Source organism: Penicillium nucicola, assembly GCF_028828085.1.
Source record: "Penicillium nucicola strain IBT 29836 chromosome Unknown utg000002l, whole genome shotgun sequence".
Taxonomy (NCBI): Eukaryota; Fungi; Ascomycota; class Eurotiomycetes; order Eurotiales; family Aspergillaceae; genus Penicillium; species Penicillium nucicola.
In genome coordinates, this window is record NW_026643126.1 from 3441172 (window position 1) to 3453852 (window position 12681).

The window sequence follows — 12681 nt, forward strand, 5'->3', positions numbered from 1 at the left end:
CTATAAAAGCGACCTGGATACACTCCCATTCTCAAATTGTCCCTTATGTCTCATGATATCGTGATTTATGAAACGGCGTTTTCTTTCCCGCCTCTGGCGGCCTCTGACAACCTGGTCCTGGTTCCTTCACGCCCTCAACTTGGAGTTCTAATCTCTTATCTTCTTGTTCGTTTATTTTCATCCTCTATCCCTTCTTAACTTAGTCTGTTAGTATCTACTCTTTGGGCATCCGGTCAATTGACATCGGTCCGGGTTGGAAAAACTTTCACTCTTTGACAGCGATATTCACAATTGCATAGTACACATGCATATTGCTCTCAGAGCATACTTTCATCGTTTCCCAACCCTTAGTCTCACACATGATCCCCAGCCATCCTCGCCCGTGGTTTATACAAAGCATGTGCGTGGAAGTATCAAAAGACACGAGGTACATATGGTATGAATCATAAAACTGCTCGCTGTGAAGAAAATTTTCAGGATGGCTCCAGGTGGGTATCGCAAATGGACAATTAGGTGCCATGAATAACTAGACCTAGCTACAAAGTGCTGGGTTACAAATTTAGTCGAAGGGCTGGGCTGGATATGAGTGCTCCGAAATGTTCAGCCTAAGTAAAATATATTGATAGATGAAACCACAGTATATGCTAGATATGCCAAAAAAGAAAGATGCACATACAGAGAAGACAATAACAACAACCCCTAATTCGTATACATCCGAGTGTCATACAACCAAGTGACATGGGAGAAATGCCACAAAATACCAACGACGCCCAGAAGTAGAGATCGCACGCGAAGAACACAGAAAAATCGAAGACAAAGACAGGAATCAAGATGTAGGGAAAAACCGAAATGCGTATATCTGCGGTCCGTGGCGTAAGTAATAAAAGACCGTGCCGTGATTATGAAATGAGATGGCGTTCTCTTATGAGATGGGAATCATGATATGACATGACAAAGAGCAGAAAAAAAAAGCGAGCAGGGGTATCACATGCGATGCCATCGTCGAATGGCGAGATCGAGCGAGTGTGGTTTTGGGTTGAGTTCATGAGGGAAATTGAAACGCTTTTTAGTTCCATGATAGTCAAAGTTCAGAAGTTGTTGCTCGTTCATGTAGATAGCAACGGCGTTGAGAAGGAAAGTTGTTGAGAAAAATGGATAGAATCACAGGTATGTGGAGTTCTGACGGCCACTGGTTGAGCTGCCACTACTGCTGTATTCGCTGCCCGGGGTGGCTGGCTCCATGACAACCTGCTGTCGGATGGAGACGATCCATTCGTGTTGCAAGAGTTCGGCGGCTGTCGGACGGCGACTGGGGTCGCATTCGAAGCAGCGACGAACGAAGTCGATGCCCATGTCGCTGAGTTGATCGTTGGATGGAAGCACAGGCTGCTTGCCTTGCGCGATGTTGTACATGATCGCCCACTCGTTGTCTAGGGTGGACCATGGACGACGGCCTGTAGCCATTTCCAGAATCACACAGCCCAGAGACCAGATGTCCACGGCTCCCTGGCGGCTGGCCAGGTCTGAAACGTCACCGCGGATGACTTCCGGGGACATGTACATGGGAGTTCCTGTAGTGGTCTTTTGGTTCTTGCGTGTTGGTTCTTTGTTCAAAATGGGCTCTTTGTGGCCACCGCCTGTTGAACCATCATTGGGCATTACTGTTCGACCAGAGCGAGCAATGATCTTGGCGGCGCCAAAGTCAACGTATTTGATAACACCGTTGTGATCAAGCAGAATATTTTCGGGCTTGATGTCTCGGTGCACAATATGGGCTTCATGAAGATAGGCAAGACCTTCCAAAAGCTGGAGGGCATACACCATAATGACCGTTTCATCTTCGATGCGGCCATGTTCCAACAAGCTAGCAAGTGAACCGCCGGAACAGTACTCCATGAAGATGTAGACCTTGTCACGATGTACTTCAATACCATGATAAGACACAATGTTAGGATGATCGAGGACCTCGAGCACACCCATTTCGTCTCGAATCTGCTGGGCAATCTTGGGAATAAGCTGCGGGTCTTGCAGACGAATCTCCTTGACAGCCATCAAATAATTGCTATCCAAGTTGATAGCCACGTAGACGGAACCAAAGGTACCACCTCCGATGAATTGGCCCTGCTGCCAGCGCAAAGTGACATTCGTGGCAGACGAGGAAAGAACCGTGAGAGACCGATCGGCTTCATTCGATCCCTCCAGCACTCGCCCTAGAGCTTGGCGCTTAGCATCTTCCTCGATTCTTCGGTCTTCAATCTCCGTAACACGTGCATGCCATGTTTCGCGTACTAGCTTTGACGCTTCGTCGTCACTGGTAATTCGGCCGGCGCCAATCTGTCGGGCGCCATTACGCTCTTCCATGCGTTTCTCATTCTTTGCCGCGAGCGAAGAGCGAGCACCCATAATATCGAAGTGAGAAATAAGCAGTGACATACAGCCCGCAACCTTCAATCTGAGGCTGTTGAACTGGTCCTCGTCCATTGAAAGGAGATGTCGACTAGATGTGATCGCCATTGCAAATTCAAGAGCGGCGACAGACCACTTGAATGTCTTTCGGTCTGCGGCATCGCACTCATCACAGACGAAGGAGACCCAATCAAGAGACAGCTCCACTAACCGAGCGCTGTTCATCGCGCGTCTGTTGGCGTCGACATAGTTGGAAGAACGTTTTCCGAACTCGGTTGCAAATGCGTAACAAGCCTGGATCAAATCATTGTTCTCCCACTGGATCTCCCGCAGCTGATCTTTGATGACAGCCACACTATCCATGATAGTCATGGACAGCTTGAAAGAGATCTTCTTGATCTTGTTCAGCTCCACGTTGACACGACCCAGATTGGCACGTTGTTCAATAACCATATCAAGCTGGATTCCAGTGAGTCGCGACAACTCCACTCGGGCATTTTGCAGGCGTTCTTGCATGCCTTCGACGACCAGGCGCAGCTTGCCCAGTCGCACATCGGTTGGATGTTCCAAAAAGTTCAATTGCAGTTGCTTACCTGCCCACGCAAGAGGTCTCTCAGGGCGAATGACCAGGACATATGGAGTGTGGACATCCTCGGCCGTGTCGTCTTCCTTGAATGAAGTAGACAAAATGGCCTGGATGTCAGCAGGGCGGTTCCACAAAGCCGGATGGGCGACTAAATAAACACCCTTCTGACCACCAGCATTGGCAGAAGTAACGAGGAAATGGTCGGAGATGAGGAGCGCCTCGAAGAAATCATATGCTATGTCGGTGGTGATATTGTATTCTGAAGCATTTTCGAAAAGCTGGCACAAGAACTTGGAGAATCGATAAAGCTTGCGTTGGCGAATACGGGTTGAATCAAGAATACTCTTGTATCGCTTATCCATGTCTGACACGGTTTCTTGGGGTCTGGGGACAAGCTCGCGTTCGAAGTGAATCATCAGACGTTGCAGTGATCTAGCAGTCAAAGCACTTTGGTTCTGTCAGTACGAGTCATGAGTTAAGAAAAGCGATGAAAATCATACCTAAACTGTTCAGCCACCTCAATATCTCCACCGTCGAGACGGCGGCCGATATCATAGGAGTAACCCCATTCCTGTTCCAGAATCTCGGCTTCTTTGAAGGTATTCTTGTTGGCATTCAACTTCCAGTTGAGCAACCGGAAATAGTATTTCATGGCATCCAATACCGAATTATCGAAGTTCTCGTCGACACATGGTGGTAAATCCCAACCAGGTTCGGGCCTTGAGACGTCAAGGTAACGGAACTTAATCTCAACTGCAACCTTCATGAGGATTTGGAATTGGGAAATCATCTGGTCAATTAGGATCGGAGCCTGTTGAGCCGGATCCTTCATATTCTTGGCATAGGACAGGCGAACTCGAATGATCTCTTGGATCAGCCGAGATGGGAAGTTAATCAGAGTTAACAGTTCCTCGATGTAAGGCGGCAAATGACGTGCCGCAAATGCCTCTGAATTATCAATTAGTGTACTCTTTGCTTTCTGAATAACGGCAAGAATTCTAAGAAGCATGCCGTCCTCGTCCTGGAGAGTCTTCAAGCCATCTTCTTTCATGATGCGATCCAGGAAGGAAGAACCATCCGAAAGATCGTTCTTTGCGGACTTGACCCTAGGCTGGCTGAAATCGAGGGCCTCGTTTCCGACCCAGCTCTGCAACACAGCCAGCTCAGTGTTGATCAGGGCTGTGATGTTGTGCCATGAAAAGATAGCGGCGCGACTGGAAACAAACTCGTCTGAAGCAACGCGAGGGTTCGCAATCTCCATCTCTTTGTGAGACGAATATAAAACCTCGCATTTCTCGACCTTTTCCACCACGTCAAGAACCTGTTGCCTCGGTGGTTTGCCAATCTCAGTCTCGCCTTTAATCTGGAAACTGATGATATCTTCGATGATGGGACCAAGGTGTGATCTAGCATCCTCAATCAACTTCCGCTGAAGAGGAAGACTTCGGCCGCATGTCCTTGCCCGGACTCCGATCCAAAGAGCGTAGCTTTGGGCCGCCGACCGTTTAGACTCCGCAGAGCCAATCAAACGCTGCTTTTCTTGTTTAACCACGTCACCTTTCAACACTGATGCCAACATAGAATGCCACTCAAGTCGCTCCTGGTTCTTAGGATGCTTGAGTTCCTCCGTCGTGGGTAGGTTGTCGTCCGGAAGGAAGAGCTGAGTATCGGGGTCGTAGGAATCATCTTCAAAGGCCACCTCGGACGAGGGAGATGGATCTTCTAGATCGGCATCTCCATCTATCATACTGTTTGTCTGCGCGTCTTTGAAGTGGTGGTACCAAGCTTGCGGGTTCGCTCGGATCCGCTGGACGTAGGCCTTCTCTTGGGCGCGATACTGCGCATTCGGATCACGCCGGGTTCCGCGTTTGGCTGATGAGGATCGTTGACGGTCTTCTTGGAGACTTATGTACTGAGGTGGCCGGCGTTGCGGTGCGTAGGTGTGGGAGGGAGTCCGTACAGGGACTGACGGGCGCTGGATTCGAGGGTCGCTTGCCATAGCGAGGCCATCGGATTTGTCGAGTATAGATGACGCGCCAACACTAGCACCCCGTGGTCGTGTTACCGGGGTAGTAGCCCATAAGTTGAGGGGAGAATGACTTGGAGGGGAAGACGAGATGGTCGTGGCAGGTGTCTGGATTGCGCCTTCAGGAATCTCTCCGAAAGATGAGTTGACCCTGGGGTATTGGGGAGGGTACTCATCAGAGGACCCTGAGCCATCTGAATCGGGACTGGGAATGTCCGGGTGCTCCATGGTGGATTTGTGTGGTGATCACGTCGTTGGAGCTCAGGTGGAAAGTGATAGGGGCGCGTGTGGCGGTGCAGTTGTGGCGGAAAAACGGCCGGATGTCAGGGATCTTCCCCCCCCATCGCCCACTGGCCTTCCGATCTGCCGAGTATCTTTTCCTGTTTTATACTTAGCTTCTACGTGGTTCAATGTCTGTCCAGCATATATATTAAGTCCAAGCCGACGGTCCAGTAGTCCACGCGGCCAATCTTGAAATGAACCTGTCTCATTATGTGATATTCGTACTTTTGAAACATGGGGATTCCTTGTTTTTGCCCTCGGGCTTGGAGGGCATACTCTACTGTATCATGCTACAAGCCATTCCTTACAAATGATTGGATGTGCTCAGAACAGCTGACCACGCGCCTGTTGTTGATGTAATATGGAGCCAGGGATCCGATAGGCAATCGTTTTATTGTTTAAACATGTGCTCTGGGGTTGGCTGCTCTAGGCGCATCTTTTCTGTGCCTCTTGTTTAGATGGAAGAGGGCATATATTAACATGCCGCAACAAACAGCTGTGGTAATAATTCTGTGGCTGGTGCCCCTTACTGGGCCTACTGTATCTATGGCGCCATCTTGGGCCACCAAGTAGCATTTGCTTTGAGACTGGCAGAAATCTTCGGTTAACTACCAGGGATCTGTATGGTAGCTGTATAGCTGCTGATTGGTTGGCCACGATCAGTCAGCCCAGTCATCAAATAAGCAACCTTTGGAATCTCTCTAGGGAAAGGTTGGGAAAATATCTCCAAACAGCGCCGTGGATTGATCTAATGTATAATCCTTCTTGTTTAACATGCGCGTGATGATGTGATCACTTTCTTGACATGATATGGGTTAGCATTTCCAGCGAGTGGATGCACTTTTTGACGAAGCAAGGGAATACGAGAGACATTACATGTACCGGCAGGTGGTGAAGTGTATATCCCAACTGTGGCTTACTTGTACCCGGGCAATCCTTGAATGCTGATCGAAAATGCTGCAAGTAGCCAGGTTTAACGAGCACAAGGTTTGATTCGAAGTAGACTAGTGATCTAGCGAGTCGACATTCATGTGTCCAAGAGCCTTTCAACATGTGAAAGCACTATTGATTTTTTATTCTTAGGTTGAAAAGAAACCAGTAGGAGATGGGCATGTGCCTTTCTTTTGTCGAAGAATTACACTATCTGCGCACGAGATTCGTTAATGAACCCCCCCCCCCCCCCCCCCCAACAGCAAGTTGAACAATAGTATTAATTCACCATGTACTTAAAGTACTTGTGAGGTTACTACTGTACAGTAGGTTAGTTAGTCGATCTGGAAAGTACATTTTGTACAGCACGCAGCCTCACTACCAAGTATACTGTAAACTAACGAAGTTTGAGGTACAAGTACACATCACCATGCACACACCACATAGTACCACATAACACCGCAGCTTCTTACTATTTATAAGTAGAGGAGACTTACCCCTGACTAGAAGGGCACTGCATCCACGCCCGATCATTGATGATCTTGAAAGCCGTCGATCAGTGGATCCGATGCGAACTCAAGGATCGATTCACTGACAATTAACTGGGGCTATTGAGAAGATCTGCATTGACGGCTTGAATCTATGACGATGTTGACTTATGTTGTGTCTGAATGGACGTTGACGTTGCAGACTGCGTATGCACTGCCCGTGCGTATACAGTAAGTTGGTGGGAAACTATATCCATGCAAAGCACGCATCATGACTTGCAAATCCTGTGGCAATGTTCCGATATACTATTGTATGGGAAGCCAGGAGTATCAATAGTGCAATGAGATGCATGTCAGCCCCAGAGCATGTTGAACAATGTCCTTAAGTTTCCCCGGTGCCAAGACCCGGGATGCCGAAGCGGACCCCGCCAATGGGAGACGACATGCTTATCTTGACTCAAGTCCCCCCAACCCGCGTGGCGAAGGTTTAGTCTTTCGCCCCATGCGTTCTCCGTGTGGAACCGGGAGAGCATTGTTCGGGCAAACATGTATGCCAGGAACAGAGATAATCTAGATCTTTTGACGACAAACTTATACGATTATATGAAGTACTGTATAGCGCTGTACACAGCGCAATCTGTACTATGTGCGGTCCACGCGGTACTCTTTCATGCATATGCCGCGGAGATTAAGCCAATTTATTTCGAGAAGTCTCATATCCAGGCTCCTGGCAGTAGGCGCTCTCCGAAACAGAAAGCATGAACTGGCGGAAAGCTCGACAATAAGAATAATATATCCCTCGCATGGCCCGTCTACGGCTCAGATAAGGTATATTGCATGGTGATTGGCTGGCGCCATGGCTGTGATAAGAGCCCCAAAGACCTACTTCATGTTCCACGCCAAGATCAAGTCGTGGGACAAGAACCATATAGTCATGTAATTCAAACTCTGGGGCATCCATGGCTTGACATAAAGCAAGTAGGGCGAATTGTATTGCGGATTAAGCGATGTACGAGTAAACAACCTTGGAAGCCCTAAGTCGAGATAAGCAAATTGCTCTGATTGGCCAGTTCAGTCATATCTACAGCCAGTCGTGGAGCTCTGCCTGCCCTGCAAACTCCCTGAAATGACCCAATCTGGGCTCTCTCACTTTATCACTTTCCCCTGCTTATCAGAGGTCTATGCTTACAATTCCTCCGAGATGCAGGTTCCAGGGGGATAAGTGTCAAGAGAAGAAGAGAAAGTAGAGTAAACAGGCAGCCCTGTGTCAACATGACTACAGATCTAAATCTGAAACGGAGAGCATTGGTCCAATCTCAAAGGAATAGAAGAATATCAGTATATCCTCGTAACTGTACATGAAACGAACCCGTAAATCCCCGGTTCAAGACGATGGAGTACATACCCCCGGTCATGGACCCGGACATGGCTGAATTGGGCTGTCTTGGCTACTGCTATCGGTCTGATCAGATGAATCATATCATAAATCATAATGACCAGCTCCCACTATCGGAACTCGGATCGATGGTCTGGTAGCCTTGTGTGGAGCAGTCTGGTCTGTGGTCTGTTATTTAATTATCTGTTTGTCCCTGCAGGCTAGACATATCACTTTTCTCTCCTTTCATCAGCCAGGTGCTTTGAAAAGGATTATTTTTATCTCACTCTTCCTCTCGGGATTTTAACTGTTGAAACCTGACCCCCTTATCTCTTCTGTGATATACAGCCCTCACCATGTCGGCTTATCCAGTCGAGTATAACGGCACCATTGCCACAGGTGGTGACTCGCTCACTGAGGACCTGAACATTTTCTATGATGTATGCTTTTTCGGCATATCACACCGTCGTTGGAACTGTCAGCTAACAATGGTATCATAGTCCGGCGATATCGCTTGGGTTATCGTTTCATCAGCCCTTGTGCTGCTTATGATTCCTGGTGTTGGGTATGAATCCACTATCTTCCTATTTCAGGACATTGGATACTAATTGTCTCCGTATAGATTTTTCTACTCCGGTCTCGCTCGACGAAAGTCTGCCCTCTCCCTGATATGGCTTTCTATCATGTCGGTCGGAGTGGTTTCATTCCAATGGTTCTTCTGGGGTTATTCATTGGCCTTCTCCCACTCCGCTGGTAGCTACATCGGTGATCTTGAGAACATTGGCTTCCGCAATGTCCTTGCTGCTCCATCCGTTGGAAGCAGCAAGGTTCCCGACCTTCTGTTTGCCATCTTCCAGGGCATGTTCGCTTCTATTACGTGAGTACTACACAGCATCAGGCCCTGAAAGCAGTCGAAGACTGACAATATGTTGCAATTAGTGTTGCTCTCGCAGTCGGTGCCGTCGCCGAGCGTGGCCGCATGCTCCCGTGTATTATCTTCATGTTCATCTGGAGCACCATCATCTACGACCCCATTGCCTGCTGGACATGGAACTCATCCGGCTGGGTCTACAAGCTCGGAGGTCTCGACTATGCCGGTGGTACTCCCGTCCACATTGCCTCCGGATCCGCTGCTCTCGCCTACTCCCTGATGCTCGGCAAGCGTCGCGGCCATGGAACTCACGAACTCAACTACCGCCCTCATAACGTTACCCACGTCGTCATCGGCACAGTCTTCCTCTGGGTTGGATGGTTTGGTTTCAATGCTGGCTCTGCTCTCTCGGCCAACCTCCGTGCGGTCATGGCTGCTGTTGTCACCAACCTTGCTGCATCCGTTGGAGGTGTGACCTGGTGTCTGCTCGACTACCGTCTGGAGCGTAAGTGGTCGACCGTCGGTTTCTGCTCCGGCGTCATTGCTGGTCTCGTTGCCATCACCCCAGGTTCTGGATTCGTCACTCCATGGGCTGCTTTCATCTTCGGTGTTGTCGGTGCCATTGCTTGCAACTACGCAACCAAGATTAAGTTCCTCATTGGCATCGACGATGCCCTTGATATCTTTGCTGTCCACACCGTCGGTGGTCTCGTCGGTAACCTCCTGACCGGTCTCTTCGCTGCGTAAGTTGTACATCTTTCCTCTCGAAAACGCACTATAAACTAATATCTTCTCCAGTGACTACATAGCCGCTCTTGACGGTACCGAGATTGCCGGTGGCTGGATCAACCACAACTGGGTCCAGCTTGGCTACCAGCTTGCTGACTCCGTCTCTGGCTTCGCCTACTCCTTCTTCGGAACTTGCATCATCCTCTTCCTGATGAACCTTATCCCCGGCCTGAGCCTTCGCGCCCCCGAAGAAGATGAGATCATGGGTATCGATGATGCCGAGATTGGCGAGTTCGCTTACGACTATGTCGAGATCCGCCGTGATATTGTCAACGGCGTCGAGGCTGAGGAGAGCGCCTCCAAGCGCACTATGACTCCCACCAACGAAAACACAACCATTGACACTAAGGCTTAATTGACATTCACGGATGTTGGTTGTTCTCTTTCGTCGGCTCGTTCCTTTAATACTTAATATTCGGGCCTTTTGCTCTTTCTATCATTTGTGATCGCCTTTCTTTTCTCTTTCATTTCCTTTCTCATTCCCCCTTTTTTTCTACTGGGTTCTTTTCTTGGTGTGGTGTTTTCAATAGAACCACAGGTTTCTTGTGGGATGCTCTTCTGGATAAAGAGTATTTCATTTTCATTTTGTTAGCATTTTCCTGATACCCAAATATCAATACAATATCCAAAACATGGTCCACTGCGTAAATTTTAAGAAGCATGTAACAGTGTAAAGTGAGCAGGACTGCTTCATAAAGTTCCTAGATAAATTTAGCGTTAACTTGCACTCACGTTATATGTAATATAACCTCCAGGGCTCTTAGGGGTGTAACAAATGGATTCGACCTCGGGTAATGAACATGTTGGCCTATATAATCTCTAAGAATGATGGCTACACGGGTGACATCTGACGTTAAATGTTTCAATGCACCAGAGTATAGCTGAGTTCCTCCCTAATTAGGCATCTGCCAGTTAACAGAGCGAGGTAGCAGCTACCTAGTTCCAAGGTTGGCCCCGGGGAATGTGCATGACTAATAAAGAGGGTCCGCCCGGACTGTCACATGTCGCCGCTCCGCGCAAAGAGCTCCCGGATTCCCGCCCCGCCAAATCTTTCCGCGATCATTCTCCACCCTGTGCGGAATCCAACCATCCCAACACAGTTGCTCTGTCTCAATTGTCTGGTTTGACCCGAGTCTTACCATTAGGATGGATTCAAAGACTCCTGAGGCTGAGAGCCATGCTGGCTCTGTGCCTCCCGGCAGCTTCCCTACCGATCCTTCCGAGTTTGACAGGGACCCGCGTGTTTCTTTTTCCAAGCTTGACAATCAGTACATTCTAGAGACTGATGATGACCGTGAGTTCCTCTGGGACACTGGCATTAAGCGCTGGGTCGAATCGGTATGTCATCCCCCACAGTACTCACCGGCGCTCACCGGCGGTCGGCGGCGAGCTCTGGGTAGCTCATGGCGTGGTGAAGCTAATTTGACGTGTCGGTTCAGATCGACGAGGAGCTCCTGCGTCAGCAGCAGGAGGCATACAAGGTCGATGGCGTTGACGATACCGAAGCTGCTCATCCACGCGATCGTAAGAAGCGCAAGCAGGACGATGACGCGGTAAGAGTTGCAGCTATCACCTTTTTTGAGATTGACGCTAACGAACGATCTTTTTTCAATCCAGGCCACCGAGCCCAAGCAGAAGAAGCCCCGTGTTAATTGTGCTGTTTATGTGACCTCCATTCCCCTCGACGCAACCATCGACGAAATCGCGAGCGTTTTCAAGAAATTCGGCCTCATCACTGAAGAAATCGACACCGGCAAGCCTCGCATCAAGATGTACACGGACGAGAACGGAAATTTCAAGGGTGACGCGTTGGTCGTCTACTTTCGGTCTGAGTCGGTGCACATTGCGATCCAGATGCTTGACGAGACCGACTTCCGTTTCGGTGTTACCGGTCCCGATGGCTTGATGCGTGTTCAGGCTGCTGATACCGCTTGGAAGAGTGAGGAGGCGGATTCGACCCAGGATCAGAAGCAGAAGCAGCCGCAGCGCTCCAAGACTGATCAGCGCAAGATCGCGGAGCGCGCCAAACGTCTCAATGAGTATGTGATCTGTGTTGCGAGTTCGAGATGATGTGCTGACTTGTTTTTTAAGGAAACTCAACTGGGACTCTGAAGAGGAAGGCCCTACTTACACGAAGTATGACCACATGCTTACTTTGAAGCACATGTTCACGCTTGAGGAATTGGAGGTGAGTGCCCCATTTGTTGTGCTATCGAGATACAATCGCTGATTTGATTAAAGGAGGACCCAGCTGCCATTCTAGATATCAAGGAAGACATCCGTGAGGAGTGCGAGAAGATCGGAGAAATTACCAACACCGTGCTTTACGACCTTGAAGCAGATGGAGTGGTTACTGTCCGCTTCAAGGACCCCGCTGATGCCCGTCGCGCTGCCGAGGTATGTTACGTCCTCTAAATGACCCATTACAGCTACTGATCACTCTCTAGGCCTTTTCCAAGCGCAAGTTCAACGGTATCCAGGTTGTGGCCTACGTTCAGCTCGGTAAAGAGAGATACCGCAAATCTGGCACCCGACGCGATGCCCTTGAGGGAATTGACACTGAGGCGGAGGAGCAGAAACGTCTTGACCGTTACGGTGATTTCATCGAGAGAAACGTACCTAAATGAGGACAAAGTCACGAAAAAAGTGAGATGTCCGGCCATGAAGATATGGTCCGATACGGTGAAATGCGGTGTGGGGGGGAAGTGATGTGAATTTCTGCAAATTTCTAAGCGAATACCCGATGTAACAATAGCGAATAGCACACAAATGCCAACAAAGCATTGAAAGAACCCGGTGCCACCGTAGTAGTGTATATCTTCAAAGAGTTGTTGTTATCTTCCACGCGCCCAAAGAAAAGTGAAGTGTGGTTCGCACCTCCCCCGAAGTCCCGTGATGGAGCTAGTCCCAATTAAGCATCCCCCCCCT

General features: G+C 49.1%; 3 protein-coding genes across 3 annotated transcripts; 2 read left to right on the forward strand and 1 right to left on the reverse strand.

Annotated features, from left to right (window-relative positions):
- Positions 1-1161: 1161 nt before the first annotated feature.
- Positions 1162-5246, reverse strand: sskB (uncharacterized protein; the record flags this gene model as incomplete). Its single annotated transcript, XM_057125477.1, has 2 exons — positions 1162-3439; positions 3493-5246. The coding sequence occupies 2 exons, from the start codon at positions 5244-5246 to the stop codon at positions 1162-1164; spliced, it is 4032 nt and encodes a 1343-aa protein (XP_056987636.1).
- A 3203-nt stretch (positions 5247-8449) lies between these two features.
- Positions 8450-10108, forward strand: N7511_003053 (ammonium permease MEP2; the record flags this gene model as incomplete). The annotated part of the gene is made up of 5 exons (XM_057125478.1): positions 8450-8533; positions 8594-8658; positions 8716-8970; positions 9033-9707; positions 9763-10108. The coding sequence occupies 5 exons, from the start codon at positions 8450-8452 to the stop codon at positions 10106-10108; spliced, it is 1425 nt and encodes a 474-aa protein (XP_056987637.1).
- A 791-nt stretch (positions 10109-10899) lies between these two features.
- N7511_003054 (U2 snRNP complex subunit CUS2) lies at positions 10900-12380 on the forward strand (the record flags this gene model as incomplete). Its single annotated transcript, XM_057125479.1, has 6 exons — positions 10900-11091; positions 11193-11306; positions 11371-11792; positions 11845-11941; positions 11995-12150; positions 12201-12380. The coding sequence occupies 6 exons, from the start codon at positions 10900-10902 to the stop codon at positions 12378-12380; spliced, it is 1161 nt and encodes a 386-aa protein (XP_056987638.1).
- Positions 12381-12681: the final 301 nt, after the last annotated feature.